A 27,286-nucleotide genomic window follows, 5' to 3' on the forward strand; every position below is an offset into this window, starting at 1 on the left:
CTGTCGTTGTGTCCTGTTGATCCTTCTGTTTGTTCCTGCCTCACCCCACATCTTGTACTGTCTCCTGTTAATAAATGTCACTGCCCTGCTGAGTCTGGGTCTCCCCAATCTGAATCCTGACAATTATTTTTATCTAAATAAACTTTTTCCACGAAAAATAACCTTTTGTGTAATAAAAAGGTTCCGTGAATGATAAAGGTTCTTCATAGAACCATCAATGCCAATAACAAACCTTTAGTGTTTACCTTATTTATTAAGAGTGCAGGGATTCATATGTGAATGTGTACACAGCATGTGGAAACATTATTGTTTGCATGTTGTTTTTATAAGCATACTGCATTTATGTACTCTTTTGAAATTTTTTGATCAATATATGCAGAAGTCCAACCAAATCACGTGTTTTTTCTTATGTGTAGTGTACATTTAGAGATAGACTTTGTTGACATGTCATTTGTCAACCTACAGCTCGATGGGATTTTCTCATGGTTCTGATCATGATTGGCAGCTTATGGGTGCATGTGATGTTTATAAGCACTGGTGTGTCTTCCCTTTCAGATGCAGTCGCTACAATCCCATAATGCCCTGCTCAGCATGCTGAGATTGGACGCTGCCCGCTGGAATGTTCTAAATGAGTGCGGATTATGTGCATGTCTCTCTCTCAAATTGCAAGTAAAGCCGCAGCTCGAACGCTTTGTATCTCTGCCGCTTGGCTGGGCACAGGAATGAGCGTAGCAGTGGCGCACAGAGGATTCCTCAAGAAATATGGTAAAGTTTACACTTTTTGATTTCCCTCTTCTTTTAAATCCCTGCATTACACCTGTGCCAGCTGAGATGATCTTTTTCTTATTTGGTTCACTAATGTTTTAGTCACTTTGTGTGCCACTCATTATTATATAGTCCTATATCAATCCATAAAGTGAAAACTATTTGCCTAATGATTTGTTTGTGTCTATGTAGTAAATTTAAAATTTATGTTGCACAGACATTTGTCCGGTTCATATAACTCCTTTTTAAAGGTTCTTTGATGGCTTATGACCTGCAATTGATGCAAAGCGAAAGGATGTGTCCTGTAGAAGATCACGACACATTGATCGAGATTAAAAGAGTTTTATGTTTGTGTTTCACACTGCCAACATTCAGTCCAGAACGTAGGACTACATTTAACATAAAATATCCACCAGTGACATATCTCACAGCTTTAATAAAAAACAACGTTGAGGTAATGGCGTGAAAATCTCTTTTACCGATCATTATACTGTAACGCTAATCTACCTGATGTTTAAATAAATCTATAATCTGACAGTGAGCTATTTGTATGTGCTCTTCATCTATTGATTTCAGGCTTTCACAGCGTAAAGTGTGTCACCTGTCCACATTGCTTCCACCCCTCTGTATGTCTGTATTTAGGTCAAATTATGATAATGGGGATGACTCAAGTCTACAAAAAAAAAAAGATTATACTATATACTAAATACTATATACTAAAAATATTGTCCTATCTGGTTTGAAATATTTTACTTTACTTACATTCAATTTTAACATATTTAGATGCAAGTTTAGCATGTGCACAATGAATGCATCAGTGTGTGCTAACAATGCGTTGTTAAAGGAAATACATATAAACATTTGCTAAATTAGTTTTAATAACATCAAATGTAAAATTCAAGTTACATTTATTTTGATAGCGCTTTATACAATACATAATGTTTCAAAGCAGCTTTACAGTGATAACGGGAAAGTAATTAAATGATGCAAACATTTTTCATTTCGAATGTAATGCAGTTCTAAAAGGGAAAAAAGTGTCATTGTTCCATGTTGATTCGGTTCTGTTGTAAAGACCATCAATTAGGGAATGAGTTCAATTTGTCTATAAAGCAGCTCTGCAGAAAACCGTGATGTCATGTCCTCAGTTCAGTTATCATCAAATATTGTCAGTGCAGTCAGATCAATAATATTGTTGAATACTTGATATAATATTGCTGCATAATTGAAGTGTCCCAAGCCAGAGGCGCCAGTGGCAAGGAACCCAAACTCCATGACAGAATGGAATTGTGAGAAACCAGACACAGTCGCTCAGTTCTCTTCTGGTCAACAAACGAACACGGTGCCATTATGATTCAGACTACATCATGTCAGAAGTCAGATTGTGGATTGGTATCATTCAAAATATTTCATCCAGTTCCTTCTGCTTGAAGATGGGATTGATCATGCCAGTATAGAGATGAAGCTGGCAATCGTGGTCGGTGCAGAGGGCTTGTCTGGTTCTTGTGGTCTTTGCTGAGGATCTGTGGCGATGGCTGTCGTGTCGACGAAGCCTTCACAGGGGATTGTCTAGCTGATATGGTTTCTGCTGATATTCAGGGCTGTTGTGGTCGTGTCTACTGTAGGTGCAGGTCCACCATCTGGTCTGGATATGGACCAGATCCGGCTGACTACGGTAACCTCAAGATAAGGATGAGACAGACATACTGATATTAACATAGATGCCATTGTTCTTTTGATATAATCTTATGATATCGGGTGTTATATGAAGTGTTCCCGGTTCCGGCTGACCTACTTTATGCCGCCTAACAATCCTTTAACAGATTTGAATTTATAGAAATGTGATAATGTGTTAAGTGTATTCCAGGTTAAGATGTATTTTTAGTATTTAACTGACTAGGTGTGTCTGCTTCCCGGACAATGTAAGGAAGACTGTTCTAGAGTTTAGGTGCTAAACAGGAAAAAGATCTGCTGCATGTTGATTTTGATAATCTAAGTATTATCAACTGGCCAGAATTTTGAGATCGCAATACGTGAAGGACTATAATGAGCTAAGAGCTCGCTCAAGTACTGAGGAGCTAAACCATTTAGTGCTTTGAAATTAGCAAGATTTTAAAATGTTTATGAGCCAAAGCAGTGTTGACAGAACCGGGCTAATATGGTCATAATTCCTGGTTCTAGAAAGAACTAGCTATTGCATTTTGGATCAGCTGGTTATTCAAAGAGGCCATCTTCTTCCACTACTGGGCTAACATAACAATAACAACAACATGCCACTCTTCTCCTTCTAATTTTATCTTTTGACTTCAAAATAAAAACTAAAATGTATACTCCACAAATCTAACAACATGAATTGGTCCACAAATCCCTCATTAGCAAATATATACACACAATTTCAAAAAAAAAATTGTTTTGTTCAATATATTTTCGGAATTAGTTGTTACTTGTTGACTAAATCTCACAAATGTTGATATTCAGATGAAATTACACAATAAAGAAGAGTGTATCCATTTTTTAAATGTGCTGAGATGTGATTTCATGCCATCTATTGTCAAGAGAAAAAATTAAGGTGTGGACTTCTGTTTAACCCTGTTATATTTCCTCTTTTAAAAATCGTAGCATGTTTGTAACATCATATATCATCCACTGCCTCAGTACCATAGTTTAGGTATTTGAAAAAAAGTAGACGTACCTGAATGAGTACTCAAATATTGACTGGTCCAATTATATTTGTTGGATGATCTTCATCCCTGTATCATTAAATGGCAAAACATTTTGAATGTACCAGCCTGGGCTCTCACAAAATATTTGTGAAATATGAATATCATGGATTATTGATATTGTGTTTCGTTGTTTTTGTCTTCTTCTTGATTTTACTTATGTGTGATTTTTTTGCAAGGCACAGTTAAACTGAGGGATACTACCAGAATTGACTGTTATCTATTAAATCTGTTTGAATAGTAAAAACTTACCGTGACTGGGGTTGAAATAATGGAGCGCTTTAAGGTTATGCTTCAGTTAGGCTCTGTGTTATGCATGTATAGTCTAAATTCCAAGGATGATGGGTGATACAGAAAGAATGGTAACGAGCAACTTTTAATGAACATGAAGATATATCAGAAACTACACATGAACATAACATTAACATGAGACAATGAGCAGAAGGAACACAGGGCTTAAATACAAAGAGCTAAAGACAGGGAACAGGTATGTGAGTAATAATACACCATGGCATCTAACACAGGCAAATAGAGACAATGAAAACCGTGACTATAAACTAAACAAGACGATGTAACTAAACATGACCGTGTCATAATGTTAAAAAATGATTCAAATTTAAATTAAAATGATTTGATTTAAGGAGCTCTACGAACCTGCTAATCTCAGCCTGAACAATACAGTTTTGTGTGATGATTTATAGAAAGTGTAATTTCTATAAGTAACCTTTTCAAAAAATAACAATAAATATAATTTTCTTGAAATTTTCTGCCACACAACTTCACTGTTTTCTAAGAATGGGGCAAAAACTGTGCAATTTCACGTATTCAAGTCTCCGTATTCAGATGTACCCTCTGTTTTTCTCTAAGGGGGCTTCATGTTCAAGCAATGGAAAGAAAAGTATCTGGTGTTGACGGTGGAAGGAAACCTGATGGTGTGTCGAGATGCAGACTCACCAGCTGACCAGGTGGTGGCGCTCCAGAGTAACTGTGAGTCCATAGTGGAGGGTAAAGAAATCTTGGACTTGCCCCGTTTACCCCCTGGCGGACGTAGAGACAGCTGCTTTGCCCTCATCCTGCCCCAAGACAAGTTCCTCCTCCTGCTCTCTGATAGCCCTGAAGAGTGCAGGTGGGCCAACAGCCTGGTTCCTGTAAACCTTCTTGAATGATTATCCTTTGTATAAGTATATATTTGTGGGCAAAACATGCACTTTTAACATTTTTAAAAATATGTGATAGTGTGATACTAAACTTTTTGTCTCCAACAGTCAATGGCTGAAGTTACTCAGAAAGGTGAAGGAGGTGAGTTATTACATTTCATGAACACCAAATACACTGTGTCAGAAAGTCTGAGACCACACTGGAAAATCTTGTATACCTGAAATAAACAGGTTTTAGATTATACTGACATTTTACTGTCATTTTGGGGGAGTAAATATTTCACCCAAATTGTTCTGCTAATATTATAACGTGTGATGGAAAAAAAAATTGCAAATAGAAGCATTTTCACTAGTTGTCTCATTGTTAAGCAATTAATACACTGCAATTAAAAAATATATATTTTATTTTATTTTTAAGGAAATTTCTATTTTTATTCAGCAAGGATACATTAAATTGATCAAAACTGACAAGTCAATACATTTATAATGTTACAAAAGATTTCTATTCCAAATAAATGCTGTTATTTGAACTTTCTATTCCTCAAACAATCCTGCAAAATACATCACGCTTTCTACAAAAATATGAATATAAAGCAGCACAAGAGTTTTCAAAATTGATAATAATCAGAAATGTTTCTTGAGCAGTGGTGTAATAATGCTGGAAATTCATCACAGGAATAAATTGCATATTAAAATAAACTCAACCATTTTAAATTATCCCGTAATAATATTTCACAATATGTTTTTGCTGTGTTTTTATATGAGACTTTTTTGAGACTTTTTCCCCCCAAAACACTAAAAAAATCGTACCAACCACAAACTTTGCAATAGTAGTGTAAAAGTTGTTGAAAGGAATCTGTTCTCCCTGGGATTAAGACAAATATTTGTATTGGTATCATCAGAAGATTGACAGCTTCTAGCATTATTTTTTGGTATTTGAACAATGAAATGGATCTTATTTCATGTATAAAATCTTATGCTTTTTGTATTATTTTGAAGCATTTGGTATTTGGTAATTCCATTTTGCTGTCATTTGGCAAGACTGTACATGACTATTCAAGTCTATTTTATTTCTCTATAACACTATGTAAGTTTATTGCTTCTTTGCAAAACAGCAGGATTATTCTCGATGCATGTTACATAATATGTCATGTGGCAGTGCCTTCTCCAGATCCTATATCAATGATAAGTGTTGTAATCTCTCATGAGAGACAACTGAACACTTTGCCATCTTTAATCTTTGGATTAGAAAGACGTTTTCGTGACAACTCAGCATACAGTATATTTGCACATTTCAATGGCATCCTCTTTTTGCTCAGGGTGTGACTTCACCACTGGCCCTGCAGAGACAGCAGAGCATCACGCCCTGCATCACAGACCGGGAGCCGCTTCCAGATATCTCCAGTGACAAAGAGCCCACATCCCCGCACCTCAGCGACAAGGGCTTGAGCTCCCCGCGTGTCCGCTCCAGAGAGAACTCCTTCAGACACAGAGGTGCGGCTCACTTTTACTACTCATTAAGTAAAGTATGCAGTGATATAACCATGGTGCTTTGGATGTGGTGCTATGGTAATATCATGCTTTATATAAGCCATTCATACAAATGTTCCTTCTGGAGCAGTGATTCTCAAGCAGGAGAACTATTATTAGCATTCCCATTCAAGGGCCGTTGCTCCCCCTGGAACTATGTGATGTGAATTCTGCCATAGTTGCTCATGGAAACTAGGTTAAAAGATGCAGCAAATGCCATGTGACAAATTGCATCTGCAGGATGTGAAAGTGACAAACCCTTCTTTATTTTGACATTTAACCGCATAACACTTCTAGCAACCTTCAGCTGACCTTTTACACAGTTACAGTTTATTGTATTGTTATTTTCTTTTGTGTAAATTTTTTATATTTTCTTCAACAGCCCAAGCATACATACGGTCGCTGTGATTTTGCCAAGTAAGACATGTTAAGACATTTATTGTTGATCCTGGAACAACATTCCTGTCCAAAACATGGTCCTAACCCTTTCCCTACCCCTAAACCTAACCCTACCCATAACTTATCCCTAAAATCATAGGAAAATGATAGGAGAATAAGAATGGAGTCGAAGCCCCTAACCCTTGTTGTAAGCCTAAACGTCTCGGGTTACTTGATTGTAACCCTGAAGTATGTGTATAACACCTCAATAAAATTGTCATTGAAGTTGGTAGCCTCAGATGGTGACATCATTAGAATGCGCGCTCAGTGCGGCTATCATTAGATGTGCCACAAGTGCATCCTAAGGCAGCACTTTGTCTGAAGAGCGGTCCTGGTACATCCTCAGTGCGGCAATGAAGCGCAGAATCTCGTTCCTGCTATTTCAGGAAACAGGGTTACAGTCAAATAACCCAGGACGTTCACTTTCATAAGCTTCACACTATGGTACGCTGATGGCGCAGAATACGAGAATACCCTTCCGCCACACTGGGGGTGTCTGGACCTCTCACGGTAGTGTAGTGTGTGCTCCCAAGCACGCAAAATGTCTTAGACATGAGCTTGTGATATTGACTCAAGGACGTGTGAGCCCGGAGTAGCATGAACATCCAAACTATAAAATTGTATGAATGTGTGGGGAGAAGACTAGTCTGCCGCATAACAATAGTATCCCTAACCCAATGTGAAATTGTTTGCATGGTGTTGTTTCGGCCCCAATTACAAACAAATAGTTGCTCTGAATACGAATACTTTCGCCACTGGCTAGTTCGGTGTACGTAGGCCTGGGGCCTGATTTTCTGGGGACGCAATTTTCCACGCACATATCAGGATTTATAAAGAATAAACTAGCCATAAATATGTGCGCACCATTCGGACATTCTGGACCGAATATTTGTATATTATTTAAAATATAAATATTTGTAGTGGATGCGCTGCTTTTGAACACTTTTCCTGTGTTTTAATGTTTTAACTACAGCAAGGATACTTGGCTAGCACATGATAATTCCGCTTTCAATCGTATTCTACATAGCAAAACTCATGTAGGCTGAAATCTACGGAAGGTTTTATACATGAGGCCCCAGAAGAGCAAGCTGGTCACAGTCGGTAAAGTTTCTCCTGAGAACAGCGGAGGGCAGAAGGCTTCAAGAGTGTACGGTGTATGGTTGAGAAAGGAAACTTTTTTTTTTCCAAAATTGCTTTCACCATTCCAGGGTCAAAGTCTAAGCATGATGGCGAGAAAGACAGAGCCTGCAAATCCCCACTTATTTTTAGTGAGTTGATAGCCATAAGAAAAAACATTTTTAGAGTCAGAAGCTTGTCAGTCACTGACTCTAGATGTTCTCTACCAGCCCCTGAAAGACTATAGCTAATTCCCATGAAGAAAACTTGGTTCTAGAGGGAGGCCTCAGCCGTCTGGCCCCACGGATAAAGCGAGCAAGCAGACGATGCTTCCCGAGTGGTACCCCGTCAATCAAGGCGTGGCAAGCTGATAAAGCAGCCACAGAAACCCTGAGAACCCAGAAACACAATTTTTATTGTGTTTTATTAGTGACAAATTTGGGGAGAGGATACATATTCCAAAACTTTCTGAAAATACAGCATGAGAATTAACTACACAATTACTAGAAATGTTTACCTTGGATATTATACAATTTGCAAGCATACACAATTTGTGGAAAAACATTTTTTCGAGATGTTTCCAACTGTGAACCAATTTTGTTGAATATATATATATATATATATTGTCCTTGCATTCTTTCTTATGGCTCAGTGACATACCTGAATGACTGAAAGGGACATTATGCAGGTCATTGTCTTCTCGGGTGACATCAGTGCCACATCAGTATTCGTGATCATTCACGGCTCCATGCATATTGCCTTTCCAAACAAAAAGTGTCTAACAAAATTTAAATCAATGTATTGTTTTATGTCTGATTGTTTTATATTTTATGATTAGGCATGATGATTTTCAGATCATTTTGAAGCAAAAAACTATGCGACAAGATCCATCAGTCAAAAGTCTTGTGGACACATATTTAGTATGTGTTTTGTGGCCTTATTTCAGAAACTTAATTTTTTTGTTTTTTCAATAACCATGCATAAACATTATTCTCTCAAAAATACAAACATGTACATACATGTTGCTCACATATTATGGTAGCGCTGTTTGTATTAAAAATGGAGTGTAATTACACCTTTGCCATTACTATGTTTATAAGCAACTGAAAAAAACACAAATGTCAGGGCATTGTCCAAACATCTCAAGGACCCCAAAAACACCTTAGACCCCAGAGGGTTAAGGGAGCTCAGAAAACGCTTCCTCGAAGATGGAACCTCCCGTACCCAGGTCCTTCAGCAGGTCAGCCTGGTACGCTGCAACACTGACATGGTGTTCGTTTGGGGGTCTCTTGCTCACGTTGTCGGTCTAGCTGTAACCTGGCCACTGTGTGAGTAGTTCCTCATACGCTTTATCATTGCGTGAGTAACGCTCAGAGACAGGAATCTCAAAATCCTTAGCCCATGCAAGAGATACGCTGTTCTCCGCACAAGCCAAAGAAACACCAGGGAATGCTTTAGGATCGCGCAAAAGGACATCCAGATCTGGAGAGAGAGCGAGTGATAGGGACAGACCCGTCTCCTGCTCCTCAGCCAGATCCATACGAGAGCCCCACGATGGTAGAGTGGGTGCTGGCCTTAGGAAGTAAGTGAGACGAGCGTGTAGCACTTTAACCGGAAAACCCTCGCAGTGCTCGCACTCGCCCTGCTTCAACCATGCACTTCCTCCAAATAAACGAAGCAAAACTGGTGTGAATTGCATTCAGGCATGGGCCGTGAACACGGAGACACACACCGCTTACGTCACTCATTTTTCTTTTACTCTTTTTTTTTTTCTTAACAAGAATGGGAGAAGAAAGAGAGACTTTTCTGCACACTGCCTAGTGAAAATAACTCCTAGCAGAGAGGCAGAAAGAGAGAGCTTGTCACACGCAAACAGTATGATCTGAAGACAAAGAAACCTGAGGATGCACCTGTGGCAAATCTAATTATAGCCTCTGACGAGTGCACATTCCAATGACGTCACACCGTCTGAGACTACCAAGTTCAATTTCATTGAGGTGTTACTTCACAGCTGGTCAATCAAAGATATTCCCCAAAACGCTATCAGCGCAGCTTAGAGTGAAGCTTTTGAAAGGGACCTTGGCTACCTAAAAAAACTATCCCTCAAATTTGACTGGTTGATTGGAATGTTGTTCCAGGATCAACAAGGATGTTGATCCAGAAACATGTTCTACTCCATGAAATCACCACATACATTCAGGCCTTTAGAATGGTGAAAACACTTTATAAGGGGAGGGGGGACCTGTAAATAATCATCTCCATAGCAGATTCTTCTGTGAGCACAGGTGAAGTTATGAAGCCACTGCCTGTTCTTGATGATAATGGTATATGTCAAATAATCATGGTATTATTACTATCATAAATCATCACTGTCCATGGTTAAGAGTACACTTGGAAAAAACAGAATAAATAATCCTTACATGTTGCTGATTAAAAGAGAAAAATCTCCTGTGATGCCTATGCAGTTGTCCTGTGTTAAGCCTCTCTCTCTCTCTCTCTCTCTCTCTCTCTCTCTCTCTCTCTCTCTCTCTCTCTCTCTCTCTCTCTCTCTCTCTCTCTCTCTCTCTCTCTCACACTCACTCTCACTCTCTTCCTCTCTCTCTCTGCTATAATCCGTTAAACATGTTTAACTCTTTTTTTCATGCTTATTCTCTCTGCAATGTTCTGTATTCTGTATTTAGGTCTCTTACAATAGTGCACTAAAAAGTGGCAACCTAAAGAGGTTCATTTTTTATTTTTTACTTGATTTCACCCATAAAAAATATTTTGTTGGTATAAAATTTATACCAACAAAATATTTTTTGATTCTATTAATTCATGTATTTAGGTTGATTCTGCAATATTAAATACATTTTTGACTTGAATAAAACTAATTTAGATGTTATGATGTAGATGTGTGTGTCTGTGTGTGTTTTAGGTTTCACAAACTAACAATGATTTTGAACAGCATTTATTAATTTTGGTTAATGTTAAATTAAACCCGAAGACTAACGCCGGCGGTGGAAATGGGCTTGAATGGGCTCTTGGCCAGACTGACTTGCAGAGCATATCTAAAATTTGCTGGAAGTTCGTTTAGGTTTTCCCAGGCTATGAAACATGCACAGATCGTAGAAAACAACATTATTTACAGCAGACTTTCACGATTAAAAAGAGCCCTAACTCACCATAATCCATCACTCAGATCTAAAGATATACCCGCACAGGCGCACTCAGAGCCTTGTATATAGATGATGGAGCACTGATGTCGCACCACTCAGATCTAAAGATATTCCTCATGGACTTCTAACACATGAAGCTGCACAGGCGGACATCTAATGAAGTATAGATGCATTGATGTGATGTATTGATGTGACTTTGTTTTAGCTCATATCACCATGCATGAATTGTGGAAAATCGAACATCTTTATTGAAAGCAGATTCTCACGATTACAAAGAGCCCAAACACAACATAATCCATTGCGTTGATCACGAGATATTCCTCACGAAGTGATCCATACAAAAAAACAAGTCTCTCATCTTTCCGGGATGCAATGTGTTTTCCAACACGTGTACTCCAAATACTCACAACACAACCAAATACAGAAACGCGCTGCAAAAGTTCACAACACAACCAAATAGAGAAACAAATACAGACCCCAATAAGTGACGAACCCGGATGGGACGTGCTTATAGCTCAGTCTACTTTTTAATTTAAAAATAAAATAAAAAATTGTGCAAAACATACAGAGATGCCATGTTTATGACATATAACTTTGTATAGCTTACAATATGTTCAATGTCATCAGAATACAAATGAGAAAAGAAGAGCTAACAATGAGATGAAAACTAAGAAAAAAAAAGATAGAGAAAAAGAACACGAGGGTAAGATTTTAATCTATACATCAGTTACACAAATTTTGTCATGTTAGGTTTAAATAAGTTTCATAAGAAATGTAATGCAGGGTCCAAAGATGAGACGGCAAGTATTAAAGTTGAGATAGTCACACACAGATATATAACGCATACTTAAAAAAAACTTTTTTGTATAAAATGTATATTTATTTGCAACAGTTATGTTAACAGCAATAATAAGACATTTCTGTTGTAAAAACAGCTATTCAGCTGATGGGCACCGTGCTGCGTTGTCATGGGAACATTCCAGGTGAAAATAATGAGGAAATTACGTTGTCTTTCGTTGCTCCCTACACCAAGTGCGTTCCAAACAGCTACATAATGGCACACAAGTGCCATGCTCACTCTAAAGTCCCACTTCAAGGCCTCTGCCCTTCTAAGGGAGTAGGGCATAGGGATGCTCACGAGCAGTAAGCACGTCCCAGCCGGGTTCTTCACTTATTGGGGTCCTCTTGGAACATTTCCGTTGTGTTCTGTTCTATTTGCAACGCGTTTCTGTATTTGGTGGTGTTGTGAACTTTTGCAGCGCGTCAAAACTTTTCAAAACTTTTTTCTATTGGGCGGACATTTTTCGCCACCTGAGCAAAAAATTCTTTATACCTGACCTGTACAGCATACGTAGAAACACAATGGTTTAACTTAACTTGAATTTGCCATTTCTATTTGATTTGACCCTTGATGTAACTTATTGGTATTAAATCATATTTTCGAAAAACAAGCAGTTAATTAAGAAGTCACTAAATGAAGCACATTTTAGGTTACCTGATATATTTTTTACAGTGCTGTTAACTGTACAGTCTTTACCAAGAAATCCTATGAAAAATTATTTACAAAATCTTCTGCAGGACAGTTCAATTCTTTACAATAATAGAATATAGTATGAAAGAAAAGTAAGCTGTTGCACTGAGATGGTTTGGGAAAACCATAAAGTGTTTTTGTACAGTCAATTAATTGTGTACAGGAAGCATTAAACCATCAAAGTTAAATGATTGTTATAATATAATATAATATAATATAATATAATATAAAAAAATTATTTGAAGTATTTGAAGTGATATAATATATCAGCTTAAATGCTTCAATTTGTTTACATATTATACTATTTTAATATGAAAACAAACTGAAGCATTTAAATAGATCTAATAGCTAAATATTTTCAAGAAAAGTGAATGTAAACTCTTTTATAATCTAACCATCCCTGAAAAACATCTATTTAAACTAATGATGTATTTTGAGTTTGCACGCGGGTGGGTGTGTAATTGTTACCGTTCTGTCCATCAACCGTTATTTCCACCACTTTAATCAAACCACTCTTCTTTAAAGCATGATGATGTGATTTTATTTCACATGTCTTTGCGTTTCTCGTTGCCTCTCGTATTGAGCTATATTTGGTCCGCACACACGACTCACTGCCAATCACACGCGCTCACATCGTTCTCTTTCTATGAAACCTGTAAACTGCATTCACCTGTTTTCACTCTATAGCGGTTGACCAGAGTACTGAAATTATTTCTCACTTAAACTACAATCAAATGGATTTCCCCACACATTTCGCGTCAGTCCTCTGCGTGGCATTTTATTCTTTTCTGCGCGGCCGCCGCATCAGAAGTGCATGGCCGAGGCATCAGAAGTGCGCAGCCGCGCACGCGCTCAGCTTAGAGGGAACATTGTTCAGGGGTATTTTATAATGTTCATTGATAGTTCATATTACAGTTTTTCTTGATTGCTAAAACACTATAACTGATTCATTTGGCCCAATTTCCTAAATAATTTATTCAGTTCTGAATACAGCACATTTATCATTTAATTGTCAGACTTCGTACTTCCGCTCAATTTCAGTTCGCTTCTGTACTCAGTCTGAGATAGCGACCATTCTCTCAGTTTTCCTCCGGCCTGAAAACAGCCGGCCAATCAACGAACAGAGGGCGGGCTGAGAGCCGTGACGTAGACGCTAAGCGCCGAGTTTAAGATTGTATTTTAGGTTAGGGAAATCGAAAACGACCACGGATATGGAGACACGGGATGCAATTCGCTCTGTTGTGGAGAATATTCCTGGCATTTGCAAACTGAAGCCCGAACAAGAGTGTTTGTTAAACATTTTGAATGGAGGTGATGTTGTGGCCCTACTCCCGACAGGTTTTTTTTTTTTTATCTCGGTCTCTTTTATCTGTCGAGCTCGAACTGGCACCCTTTTGACAGGTCAGTGTCTCCTTTCTTTTCCAGTTCTTAAATATTGCCATGTCATGCTGTAATCTTGCAATTAAGTTGCAGCATTTCCGACAGACTCGAGATTAACAAAGAGCTGTGTTTAACAGAACTAATCCTAACTTTGAAATATTTTCTTGTTTCTCTCTACTGTCAAATATTAGTTTAGAGGCCCTGATTGTACCATGGATGCGTAGATTTACTTCACATAATCTGCAAAAGTCGTTCACAGCCATGTTCACTCCGGTATTTCGCTCTGGTTTTGTTTTCGCATCATACATGTGTTTACAGTGGAAGTTCGATGCGGCTGAGCTGGGTGCATAACACACGTCATAACCAAACGTTATGTGATTGGATTACGGGTAACCAATGATTTTATACTTCAGACAAGCGGTTTTACAGATGCTATTCACGTGACTTTCAAATTAAAGATTGCTATCAAAGAGCACACCCAGGTTCCTAACCGACGACGAAGACTTGACAGAGCAGCCATCAAGTGTTAGACAGTATTCTAGGTTCCCTATCGGTCAGTCACTACTACGTAGGTCATGACTGACCAATAGGAATCTCGCTAGAGAGGCCAATCTACTTCGAGTGAAACTAAAACAAGCCAATGGACATTGGCGTGCAATCATTTGCATCAGCTGTGCAGCCTCGCAGCGCGGGTATTTAACGAGCAGCTGTTGCAATTGCACACTAGCTTTTTGCTTCGGAGCCAAGCACTTCGTATGCTGACTACACAGAGTGAATCTGCAATCCTCTTCTGGATCTCTCCACTTTGTTGCGAGCGTGACAGCACAGCAGCACGAGCGGTCTTCTTTTTTCTCTCTCTTTTTTTTTCTGTTTTTTACTTTTAAACTGAGCTAAACAAAAAAGCTGTTTTCACAGCTGGTAAGGTGCGCGGTAAGAGCGCTCAACAGCCGTTTTCACGACTGGTAAGACCTGCGAGAGAGAACAGCGCATTCCTGTCTATGTTCGCGGTGACCGTTCCCCTGCGTGCTTCAGCACCAAGGAGAGCAGTCCCTAAAAGAGCTTACACAGATAGTTCGCGTCTTAAAAAAAAAAAAATCTTTTTCAAAAAAAAAAAAAAAAAGTTCTATCTGTGTGTTTCTGGATGTGGTCGTTACCTGGGGTCACGGGATGGTCACGATCGCTGCCTCATGTGTCTGGGCCTCGAACATGCTGAGGCAGCGTTCGTGGATGAGTCATGTACCCATTGTGGGAAGATGACCATCTCGGAGCTACGGTAGAGACTCTCGTTCCTGCAAAGGGGCGGAGTCCCCATGCCTCTGCCTCGATCCAATCCTCCTCACACAGGAGACCTGAGGATTACGGTGAGCGCGCTTCCTTCGGGGAACTAACCTCCTAGGAACCCTCACGCTCCGCAGCCAGTTGAGCCACCAAAGGAACGTGCTGGACCATCCTCGAGGTGTGTACCAGTCGTTTCATTTGGTGCTCCCCTCGACGATCAGATCTCGATCGCTGCATCGGAGTGTGGGACAGACTTCTCCGCGGACGACGGCTCAGAGCCACTGCCTCCTTCGGGTGTGCCAGCAATGCCCAAGTCGGACCCAGAGATGATGGCCATGCTTTCCCGGGCCGCCAACAGGATCAGGCTCGAGTGGAACCCTCCACCGTGTCCCGAGCCCTTGAGGCTGGACGATAGGTATCTCGGGCTGGTGCGTGCTGGTTCCCAGCAACCTACCCCAGTACCTTTCTTCCCGGAGGTGCATGAGGAGCTCACGGGAACGAGGTGCATGAGGAGCTCACTCTGTCTCAGTGGCTCCTACTCCCTCACCACCCTTGATGGCGGGGCAGCTAAGGGATACACGCGTGTCCCGCCAGTGGAGCGGAAAAGCTGTGCCCTAACTTCACTCGGCCTGGAGAACCGTGTCTTCCTTTCCGGGCCTGTAGGTACTCGTCGGAACCTATTCGATGAGGCTTACAAGGCCTGTGGGGAAGCTGCCTCTGTCATGCACGCCATGGCGTTGCTGCAGGTCCATCAGGCCAAGGCACTGAAGGACTTGCACGAGGGTGGTCATGATCCACAAGTTCTCCAAGAACTTTGTGCCGCAACGGACCTCACGCTTCGTGCGACGAAGGTCACCACGCGGTCAGTGGGTTGTGTGATGTCCACCTTGGTGGTCCAGGAACGCCATCTCTGGCTGTGTCTGGCCGACATGAGGGAGACCGACCAAGCTCTGGTTCCTTAACTCCCCTGTGTCCCAGACCGGCCTCTTCAGCGACGCAGTCGAGAACTTCACCCAGCAGTTCTCGGCTGTACAAAAGCAGACAGAGGCTATCAAATACATCCTGCCTCTACCCCACCACCCGCAGCTCCTCAGTCTGCCCCTGCTCCCGCACCGCAGCAGCAGCCTCCACCTAAACGGCACCATGTAGACAGTCTCAGGCAGGCCGGCCCAACCATCCAGGCCCCCGCCAAGAAGGGCGGCAAAGCCAGAGGTAAGCAGCCGCAGGACGGGCGACCCGGAGATGGATGGGACTGCTCTCCAGGAGACGGTGACCGCACCGCTTCTCTCCCGGAAGAGGGCCGGGTGGAAAAATCTTCTGTTTGTGTTCCGCCGCTGGCCTCAAAAACCAGCGGTACCCAAATTTTCAATAAAAGAGCAGTTTTCTTCATCTCTGGGTCCGAAGAGGGCCCGGAGAGCAGTGGGAGGAGAGAATCCTTGCCACTCTCATCCACCTCTTCTATCGCCAGCTGGCAGCAGTGTGCGGTCCAAGAACGCCACCGAGCCGCCTCCTGCACCGTGGAACCAGTTAAGTGTTGCACAGCACACTCAGACCCCGCTACGGGCCGCCTCCCAGAGAGAGCCTCCCGAGCCGCGTCCCTGTGTTCCACCTCGCTGGCCCACTCCGGGTACGCCTACGGTCCCTTTGGTCCCACTTGTACGGTCTCTGCGAGCCTGGTTAGCGCTCCCCAGTCTATCTCGCTGGCTCATTCGGACCATCGGGCTCGGCTGTGTAATTCAGTCCGCCCGGCGTCCCCCGAAGTTTCGGGCCATCCACTCCACTACAGTGAGAGCAGCCGATGCCCAGGTCTTGCGTGTGGAGATCACTGTCATACTGGCGAAAGAGACAAACACATCAGAACAGTCACATGATATGCACCAGGTTGAATGTCAGTACTCAGTAGTTCCATGGTAGGAAATATGATTCTGGTTTCTTAAATGCATGCATAAATGTTAACTTACGGACAGGGCTTCCAGACACACACTCTGACCTGGAATGCTTTCTCGCTTGTGGAACAGATTAATCTGAAATAAAAGACTAAACAAATAGGTTTGTTTCTTGGGCGTCTCCCACATTTCCAGGTCTGAAAGACACTGCCAAGTTGCAGAAGCAACACTGCTGCTGTCCTCCTCAGAGCTGTTGACAGAACTAGCTGGCATTGCCATGAGCTCTGGGTCCTCTTCACACTCCTCTTACAATTGTAGCTGTGGTTCTTGATGTTGGCGAAGATGCACCACTTCTTGCTCAGTCTGTTCCAGTCGTGCCAGCTCTCGTCGTGCCCTCTTCCATCGCTTTGTGTAGGCCTGCCGCTCTTTCCTTGTACTCATTGTTGAATGCAACCTATGAGTTCCTGTTGAAATGAAACCTAAAAATGCATACAGTCAGTGTTAATATTGCATGTGACAGGATTTCTCAGGATTTTCAAATTGTAGCCCAGAGACTTTCTAATGGGGAGACACAGCAGCTATAGAAATGCTAATTAATTAAAAGAACCGGTATATCTTATTTGTAACAAGTACGCAAGCAGGTTAACATGATTACACAAAACACACAATGCGGCAAAGCACACGTCGTGCACAGCCGCAAACAAAGACTCAAACAAAGCCCAATATATATATATACTTTACAGATATATATACAGTATATATATGAATTACAGCCATTAGCTCGAGGCATATCCATTATTAAAGCTACAGGACCCAAAACAGTCATATTAGCATGCACAGTGCCGGAATATAACAAAGCCCTACGAGGGAAAGGGCTTAAGGTTAAACCCCAAACCCTTGCATTACAACCACAACATCATGAAACTGTAGCGTATTTCACTTACTTTTTTTGTGAGAATGTGAAGCTGTGTAGGTCGTTGGTTGTTGTTGTTGGTTGTTTTTCCAAGACTTCCTGATAGTGAACGGGGTTCTACGTAGACTTATCCATTTCTCCCAGCCAATCAGGAACGTCCGTGTTGCGTCACACGCCTTGACGTCAGGCAAACTGGCCAATCAGCATTTTAGAGGGTAATTTTAAACTAAAATGGAGTGTGTTGCTCTCCCCGACACAGTGGTACTACCCATGTATAGTGTTTTTTTTATCTCTTTCCTGTACTTAAACATTAGATATGGAGTTTTTTTATTTACTGTTTAAATGTAAAAGTATAATGCTACAGTGTGTAACATCACACATCCTTATTTGCTCGATGGTACAGGGATGCCAACGGTACAGGAATAAATGAAACATGTTCTGAATGTATTCTAACAGTGATAGCAGAAAACTGTTATAAAAATATCTTACCGAACTATTATTATTTGTTTAATCCTACATGAAACTCACAAACAGTGTGAGTGCTACGTGTGTTTTTTCTATAAAGAGACGGAAAAAACATGAATTCAAAAATGTAACTACACAAGGTGGCTTGTACTAGGCAACATGAACTGGTCAGTTAAGTTGGGAGCTAGCACTAACTAAAACGTGTCTATAATGTTTAGGGCTAATATACCTGTGCTCAAACACACCAATTTATCTCGAGCGTCCATTTACCTGAAAGAAGATGGGTTCCCAGGCAAGTTCTGTGTATCGATCCAGAAGGACATTTTGTGTATGTAAATAGCACAACACGGAAGTCAGTACAGGACTTCAATCGGTCACCTGAAAGCAGAGGCACTTCCCCCTACTGGCGTGGGGGTGTAACGGTTGGATTCGTACACCGAACTGAGCCACTTGTAAGAAGTGAAATGAAAGAAGTGAATTTTCTTAGTTGTAAAAATCGTTCTATTGATAGATTTCTGTTTTAAGTATTTTTAACTAATACAGTTAAAAAAAAATAAAAAAAAAAAGTATTGTTTTTAGCTAAATTTATTATCAGCCTAAAAATAAATATATTCTCTTGCTATGCTGTTTATCTGACTTATATTTCATAAGATCAATCATTTTTGAGTGAATCTAAATCAAGTGACCGCAAACCTTTTATATGCTACGTCATTAAATGGAGCTGGTTTAAATAAACATTTCAAAACAGCACTCAGAACAACCAAAAACAACCAAACGGGAACGTTGTGTGGAGGTACAGTGCAACCACAGGAGAACGTTTTAGTTGGTTGATTACCTTAACGTTTAGGGAACGTTATAACCCTGGTTCCCTAAACGTTAGTTTTTGATTTGGTTCAAACTAACCTTTAGATAACCATAAACTAACATTCCCTAAACGTTCTGTGTTAGTGGGGGAGCCGCTACAGGGCAGGGATGTGCTGGTCCGTGCGGACAACACTGCGACTGGTGCGTACATCAACCGACAAGATGGTCTACGCTCCCGTCGCATGTCGCATGTCGCAACTCGCCCGTCATCTCCTCCTCTGGAGTTAGAAGCATCTGAGGTTGCTTTAAACCATGTATGTCCCCGGCGTGCTCAACCGTGTGGCCGACGAGCTATCATGAGCTGTGCTCCTGGGAGAATGGCGACTCCACTCCCAGGCGGTTCGGCTGATCTGGAGAGAGTTCGGGGAGGCTCAGGTAGACCTGTTTGCCTCCTCAGAGACCTCCCACTGCCAGCTGTTTTACCCCCTGACCGAGGGAACACTCGGCAAGGACGCACTGGCACACAGCTGGCCCCGGGGCCTCCGCAAATATGCGTTTCCCCCAGTGAGCCTACTTGCGCAGACACTGTGCAAAGTCAGGGAGGACGAGGAGCAGGTCCTTCTGGTGGGTCCCTATTGGCCCACCCGGACTTCCCAGAACTTCCCAGGAACTTCCCAGTTCCGGTTCCCAGAACTCATGCTCCTCACGACAGTCCCTCCCTGGCCCATTCCTCTGAGGAAGGATCTTCTGAGTCAGAGACGGGGCACCCAATGGCACTCTATGGCACCCATGGAAACTCCATGTCTGGTCCCTGAACGCGGAGGTTCTAGGTGAGTTACCCCCCAGAGGTACTTAACACCATCACTTCAGCACGGGCGCCGTCCACGAGACGTGTTTACGCACTGAAGTGGAACCTGTTCGTCGAGTGGTGTTCTTCTCTTGCAGCAAGGGTTGGAGCGAAGGCTGTCTCCCTCCACCCTCAAAGTACATGCTGCAGCTATTTCCGCATATCACGACCACATAGATGGCAAAACAGTTGGAAAGCACGACCTGGTCATCAGGTTTCTTAGGGGGGCCTCCACCCCCCTCCTTACCCTCTTGGGACCTTTCCTGGGTGCTTCGACCACTTCAGGAAACCCCCTTTGAGCCTTTGCAATCAGTAGACTTAAAGCTTCTTTCCATGAAGACTTTGCTGCTGGTTGCACTGGCCTCTGTCAAGAGGGTAGGGGACCTGCACGCATTTTTGGTCGACAAATCGTGCCTAGAGTTTGGGCCGGGTGACAACCACGTTGTTCTAAGACCCCGGCTTGGCTATGTGCCCAAGGTTCCTACCACTCCCTTCAGGGACCAGGTAGTGAACCTGCAAGCGCTGCCCCTGGAGGAGGCAGACCCAGCCCTGGCTTTGCTCTGTCCCGTTCGCGCTCTGCATATGTACGTGGACAGAACTCAAAGTGTCAGGACCTCAGACCAGCTCTTTATCTGTTACGGAGGCCAGCAGAAGGGAAATGCTGTCTCCAAGCAGAGAATGGCCCACTGGATAGTGGATGCCATCGCCTTGACTTACCAAGCGCAAGGCGTGCCCTGCCCGCTCAGGTTGCATGCAAAATTAGTCAATTACAGGCCGATCTCGAATCTGCCTTTTCTATCAAAGATATTAGAAAAAGCAGTATCCTCACAACTGTGTTCCTTTCTAGAAAGAAATTATATCTGCGAGGATTTTCAGTCAGGATTCAGACCGTACCATAGTACCGAGACAGCTCTCATCAGAGTCACAAATGATTTGCTCTTATCATCCGATCGTGGTTGTATCTCTCTATTAGTGCTACTTAATCTTAGTGCTGCATTTGATACTATTGACCCTTAGGAGATATCATTAGGGAACATGGAATTAGTTTTCACTGTTATGCTGATGATACTCAGCTCTATATTTCTTCACGCCCCGACGAAACTTACCAATTCACAAAATTAACGGAATGCATAGCCGATATAAAAAATTGGATGACTAGTAATTTCCTACTACTAAATTCTGAAAAAACAGAGATTCTAATTATTGGACAAAAAACTTCCACACGTAATAACCTAGAATGCTGTCTAACACTTGATGGCTGCTCTGTTAAGTCTTCGTCGTCGGATAGGAACCTGGGTGTGCTCTTTGATACCAATCTCTCATTTGAAAGTCACGTGTCTAGTATCTGTAAAACCGCATTTTTCCATCTTAAAAACATATCTAAATTACGCCATATGCTCTCATTAACAAATGCAGAACAATTAGTTCATGCGTTCATGACATCAAGGCTAGATTATTGTAATGCTCTACTGGGTGGTTGCCCTGCACGCTTAATAAATAAACTACAGCTAGTTCAAAACACAGCAGCTCGAGTTCTTACCAGAACCAGGAAATATGACCATATTAGCCCGGTTCTGTCAAAACTGCATTGGCTGCCTATTAAACATCGTATAAATTTTAAAATATTGTTGATTACTTACAAAGCACTAAATGGTTTAGCTCCACAGTACTTGAGTGAGCTTTTAAAGCATTATAGTCCTTCACGTCTATTGCGATCTCAAAATTCCGGCCAGTTGATAATACCTAGAATATCAAAATCGACTGCTGGCTGTAGATCCTTTTCCTATTTAGCACCAAAACTTTGGAACAGTCTTCCTACCATTGTCCGGGAAGCAGACACACTCTGTCAGTTCAAAGCTAGACTAAAAACACATCTCTTTGACCTAGCATAATACATTATAGACCTCGATAATTCAATGTTAGGCTGCATAGATTAGGTCAGCCGGAACTGGGAACACTTCCCTTAAATCCAGATGTACTCGTTACATCATAAGAAGGATGGCATCTACGCTAACTTTAGTGTCTTTGTTTATCCCGAGGTTTTCCTGCAGCCTGCTGGATCCAGGCCGTATCCAGATCTGACGAAGGAGATTCGCCTGGACCCGATGACAATGCAGTGCTGAAGTGTCAACTATCCTCTCCCTAAGGAGGATCCCTTTCCCACTCTACAGATAAAGCATTGTTGAAAATCCGGTTCGCGTACCCCGAAGTGATAAAATAAAATTCTGTATCAAATTTATAGGCAAGACAAGCAGTTTGTTTAGGCATGGTTTGTAGGGAAATTACAAACCTGCGCACACATATTCAAACGAATATAACTATAGAATCAATTTTTAATGCGCATGTGAACGCCATTAGGTCACAGGTTCGCGTTTAAAGTCTGTTTAGAAAGAACGCCGTCATCTTAGTGGCCCCTAATGTAATAACAAATGATAATTTTGCTGGAAGTGAATCAATCAAAACCAACTTTAGCCGGAAATAACATTATTCAAAATCGCTATAAAGCCAAAACAATCTCTGTTACCGTAAATTGTATGTTTATCTCTGTAAAGCTGCTTTGAAACAATCTCCATTGTTAAAAGCGCTATATAAATGAAGATGACTTGACTTGACTTGACTTAAGCTATCTGGGATGCTTAGATGATGAAACTGATCAGGAAGATTATTAATAAAGCAATCTTTAGTGGCAAAATTGATAGGTCTAACATATTTGTAACATGGAGTCGGCTTTACAGCCTTGGCTAAATGAAATTTACACAAGACTAGATAATGATCTGAGATGGCATCGCTCTCCTGCTAAATTTCAATAGTATCAACATTGATTCTGTGTGATTATATTAAATCTAGAGTATGATTACGACAATAAGTAGGTCCTGACACGTGTTGTCTAACTCCAGTAGAGTTAAGAATATCTTTAAAGGCCAATCCCAATGCATCTCCCAATGCAACAATCAATCCTAATTGTTGGTGATTTTAATATACATGTAGATAACGAATATCTACATGTATATTAAAATCACCAACAATTAGGACTTTATCTGCAGCGAGTACTAACTCTGATAGAAAGTCAGCAAATTCTTTGATAAAGTCTGTATGGTGCCCTGGTGGCCTGTATACAGTAGCCAGCACAAATCTCAAACATGATTTATCATTTACACTATATATTGTTACATTAAGCACCAACACTTCAAAATAATTATATTTGAAACTAGATTTCTTAGTAATTCTGAAAATATTACAATAAATTACAGCAACACCTCCCCCTTTGCCTTTCAGACGAGGTTCATGTTAATAACAGTAATCCTGGGGGGTGGACTCATTTAAAGTAATGTAATTGTTTGGTTTTAGCCAGGTTTCTGTCAAACACAACATGTCTAGGTTATAGTCTGTAATCATATCATTAACAATAAGTGCTTTTGAAGTAAGGGATCGAATATTCAGAAACCCAAGCTTTATCATTTGCTCATTTGTATTATATCTGTTTTTTATTTGTTGAACATCAATTCATTGTTTACCCTTAGATGGGTTTGGAAGTGTTATGTATGTCCTAATTCGGGGAACAGACACGGTCTCTATATGATGATATCTAGGTGAAATAGTCTCTATGTGATGGGATTTATCTGACCTTGGTGACATGAGACAGCTGGCAGACGGTCAGTTTAGCCAGTCTGTCTGTTTCCTGACCTGAGCCCCAGATTGTCATGTTTGAGCTATGTGCCATATTACTATGTGACTATGTCCCACATTACTAGAGAGAATAGCAGCACCATCCCAGGAGGGATGAATACCATCTCTTTTTAAAAGGTCAGGTCTTCCCCAAAAACTTTTCCAATTGTCTATGAATTCTATATTATTTTGTGGACACCACTTAGACAGTCAGCCATTGAGTGAGGACAGTCTACTAACTATCTCATCACTCCTCCTCCTACAGTGCCTGACATCGTACTTGCGAGTTCACACACCTCTTTAACCTTAATTTTGGTGATCTCTGACTGGCGGAGTCGAACATCATTAGTGCCGACGTGAATAATAATCTTAAAGAATTTACGATTAAAATTAGCCAGCACTTTTAAATTTGCTTTGATGTCAGGCGCTCTGGCTCCCGGCAAACATGTGACTATGGTTGCTGGTGTCTCTATTTTCACGTTCCGTGTAATAGAATCGCCAATAACTAGGGCACATTCAACAGGTTTCTCAGTGGATGTTTCACTGAGTGGGAAGAATCTATTTGTTATGGTAATCGGAACGGAAGAGCGGTGTTTTTTCCCGTGACTCTCACCATCACCCAATTGCCCTGCTTCACGGGCTCTACTTCAGCCGGAACCGAACAATGTACAGAGTTCACTAAGCTAGTCGCATCCAAAGCAGTGTCTAAAGCCGTATCTAAAGCCCTTGCACTCTTACAATTAACCTTGATTAAAGTTTGGATGCGTGTCTCTAGTTCTGAAATCTTCTCCGTCAGCCTGACTATCTCCCTGCATTTATTACATTTAAATCCTATGCTGACAGAGAGGACTATGCTATACATGGTACATGAAGTGCAGGTGAAAAGGAGAAAATGACATGACTCACCGTGTTTGTTGACTGATCCAACTCACCTATGTTGTTTGATGAAACTCGTAAAAGGCGCGTGCGAGAAAAAATAAATAAATAAATAGAGAGTGCACGGATGGCACGCTAACAGGCTGGCGAATAAAGTCAAGTCAAGTCATCTTCATTTATATAGCGCTTTTAACAATGGAGATTGTTTCAAAGCAGCTTTACAGAGATAAACATACAATTTACGGTAACAGGGATTGTTTTGGCTTTATAGCGATTTTTGAATAATGTTATTTCCAGCTAAAGTTGGTTTTGATTGATTCACTTCCAGCAAAATTATCATTTGTTATTACATTAGGGGCCACTAAGACGACGGCGTTCTCTCTAAACAGACTTTAAACGCGAACCTGTGACCTGATGGCGTTCACATGCGCATTAAAAAATTGATTCTATAGTTAAATTCGTTTGAATATGTGTGTGCAGGTTTGTAATTTCCCTACAAACCATGCCTAAACAAGCTACATGTCTTGCCTATACATTTGATACAGAATTTTATTTTATCACTTCGGGGTACGCGAACCGGATTTTCAACAACGCTTTATCTGTAGAGTGGGAGAGGGATCCTCCATAGGGAGAGGATAGTTGACACTTTTTTAACACTGAATTACTAGCGTGTTGTGCTACCAATAACGATTTAGAAGCTAGCGATGTAAGGTTAATGTGTGATGTTGGGTAAGCTATATTTATCAGTATAAACAACAAGGAATGATAGTAAATAGTAGTGATTAAAAACAGAAAGATATACGAAGCTTACAGACACAAACCAACGCAACAGCAGCAGCAGCAGCAGCAGCAACGAGGCAGACCGGAGCAATCGAGCAATTTCCAGTTTTCAGCGACATGTGTATGTTGACATGTTTATGTATGTTTAGAACATTAAACACTAACATATCCCCCCCTCCCAAATAAATATTGAGCAAAACATTCATATTTGGTCTCCTTTCAGTCAGTTAGTCAGAAGCAAAGCATACTGGGAACTAGAAATCTGTCGTAACTCATTCTGTGAATGTGTGTGTATATACAGTATATGTGTATAACATACATTCACATTCATATGGGAACATGTATGTGCAATATATGTACACAATAAAGGATAAAACTTTGTGAATATTACATGTAATGCTAATTTTGTCTTCATTTATAAATATTTTACATGTATTAATAGCCATACATGGTCAATGCATATATTGCAGTATATTGAAAAACATAAGCACTAGTTTCCCATATATGGAAATGTATTATATAATATATTGCATTATATTTTGCAGTATAATCCCATATATTTTTGGTCTGTAAGGGATAAAAACACTTAGTCTGTCAAATTTAGCCATTTATATAATTTAGCAATTTAAATACAATTTAGCTCTTGCCATAATATGCTGTTAGCTGCTGTTATTTTAGTGTTTTTAATCTTGTCTTTTGCCATTAGGAGTTTTAAAAATTGTCTGAGCCTGGTCATTTCTTTTTGTTTGAAGTTTAATAGGAGAAAGGTGGCAGTTTTCTGTGTCTGGAACAGCATTGTCGATAAAATAAAGTAGGCCATTGTGGTGCCGCAACTGCTCTCTGATCTCTGTAAACGTTGACTGAGCACATAATGAACAGCCTCTGTGATTGTGCATAGTGCATATGCAATGATACAATCTCAACATGTTTATGTACACTTATCTACAACTGTTTCTGTTGTGAACTTTAGGCAGCATAAACCAACGGCCTCCCTGCAGCCCCACTGTGGCTCCGCCCCTTCACTCCGCAGACTGCCTGCGCCACGGAAACAGCAGCGATGCACGGGCTGTGAGAGCCGTCTGTCTGCTGATGGGTGGAGCAGCCGCGTCCTCAGCGCTGGGCTACCTGAACTCCTGTCCACCTGCCGCCTCTAACCTGGCTGTTCATGCTCCTGAAATCACTCACTCCACAGGTTTCTCTGAGATGGGGGGAGGCAGTTCGTACCATGCTTGCAGCCAAGCCATAGAGTCGCCACACATTAACAGCTTCGACTTTGAGGGAGACTCTGATTTTGATGCTTTCGACTGTGGGGGGTTTGCATTTTAATGGAATTTGTTTACGTTATCCACAGGGTTCACACATTCATGGAAAAAGGTGGAAATGTTAGGGAATTTGAAAATTGTTCCCAAACATTTAAAAAGTAACGGATATTCCTGTAGTGAATATATTTAACTTTGAAATATTTACTAAATTTTAAATAGCTCTTTTGTGAGTGTGAACACAATAGTTTTAAAATAATTATCCGGTAATAAGGGGAACTTGAAAAGTCATACAAACCCATTGATCATAATATGTGCAAATGCTGTTTACAATGTTTGTTTGATTATCTATTTACAGTAGAAGACAGTAAACTATGTGATTTAGAACATGCAAAGATGCAATTGCGAAGATGCAACGTTGGAAAACAAAGCCTATTTTTAAGACATTTTTTTTTGTTGCATTGTGACATTTATGTAAATTTAGCACCTTCCTGTCATGCCCACGGACTTTTATACAAATACACATTCTTATATTTTGCTTTTCATTTTAATATGAAATATGACCAAGAAATGCCCTAGCCAGGTTTTGTGAGGTTCATCCAACTGTGTCCCTTTTAACTTCTCTATGTTGTGTTATTGTTTCATGTTTAATATACATTATCTTCCCATATAAAATAATACTAATAAAAAATTTGCTGTTTCTTAGAACTCTCAACCCTT

General features: G+C 40.9%; 1 protein-coding gene across 1 annotated transcript; it reads left to right on the forward strand.

Moving 5' to 3' along the window:
- Nucleotides 1-560: 560 nt before the first annotated feature.
- si:ch1073-83n3.2 (uncharacterized) lies at nt 561-26,962 on the forward strand. The gene is made up of 5 exons (XM_056243864.1): nt 561-765; nt 4,350-4,608; nt 4,748-4,781; nt 5,959-6,133; nt 26,278-26,962. The coding sequence occupies exons 1-5, from the start codon at nt 642-644 to the stop codon at nt 26,631-26,633; spliced, it is 948 nt and encodes a 315-aa protein (XP_056099839.1). The 5' UTR covers nt 561-641; the 3' UTR covers nt 26,634-26,962.
- Nucleotides 26,963-27,286: the final 324 nt, after the last annotated feature.

Source organism: Rhinichthys klamathensis, unplaced genomic scaffold (genome assembly GCF_029890125.1).
Source record: "Rhinichthys klamathensis goyatoka isolate OS25496 unplaced genomic scaffold, OSU_Roscu_1.1 h1tg000856l_1, whole genome shotgun sequence".
NCBI lineage: Eukaryota > Metazoa > Chordata > Actinopteri > Cypriniformes > Leuciscidae > Rhinichthys > Rhinichthys klamathensis.

What these genes read in the sequence shown, in the direction of transcription:
- si:ch1073-83n3.2 (XM_056243864.1), top strand. Translation starts at nt 642, where the DNA reads ATGTGCATGTCTCTCTCTCAAATTGCAAGTAAAGCCGCAGCTCGAACG. An exon ending in GATAGCCCTGAAGAGTGCAG is followed by an intron (nt 4,609 to 4,747) that starts GTGGGCCAACAG and finishes TGTCTCCAACAG; the next exon opens with TCAATGGCTGAAGTTACTCA. An exon ending in TACTCAGAAAGGTGAAGGAG is followed by an intron (nt 4,782 to 5,958) that starts GTGAGTTATTAC and finishes CTTTTTGCTCAG; the next exon opens with GGTGTGACTTCACCACTGGC.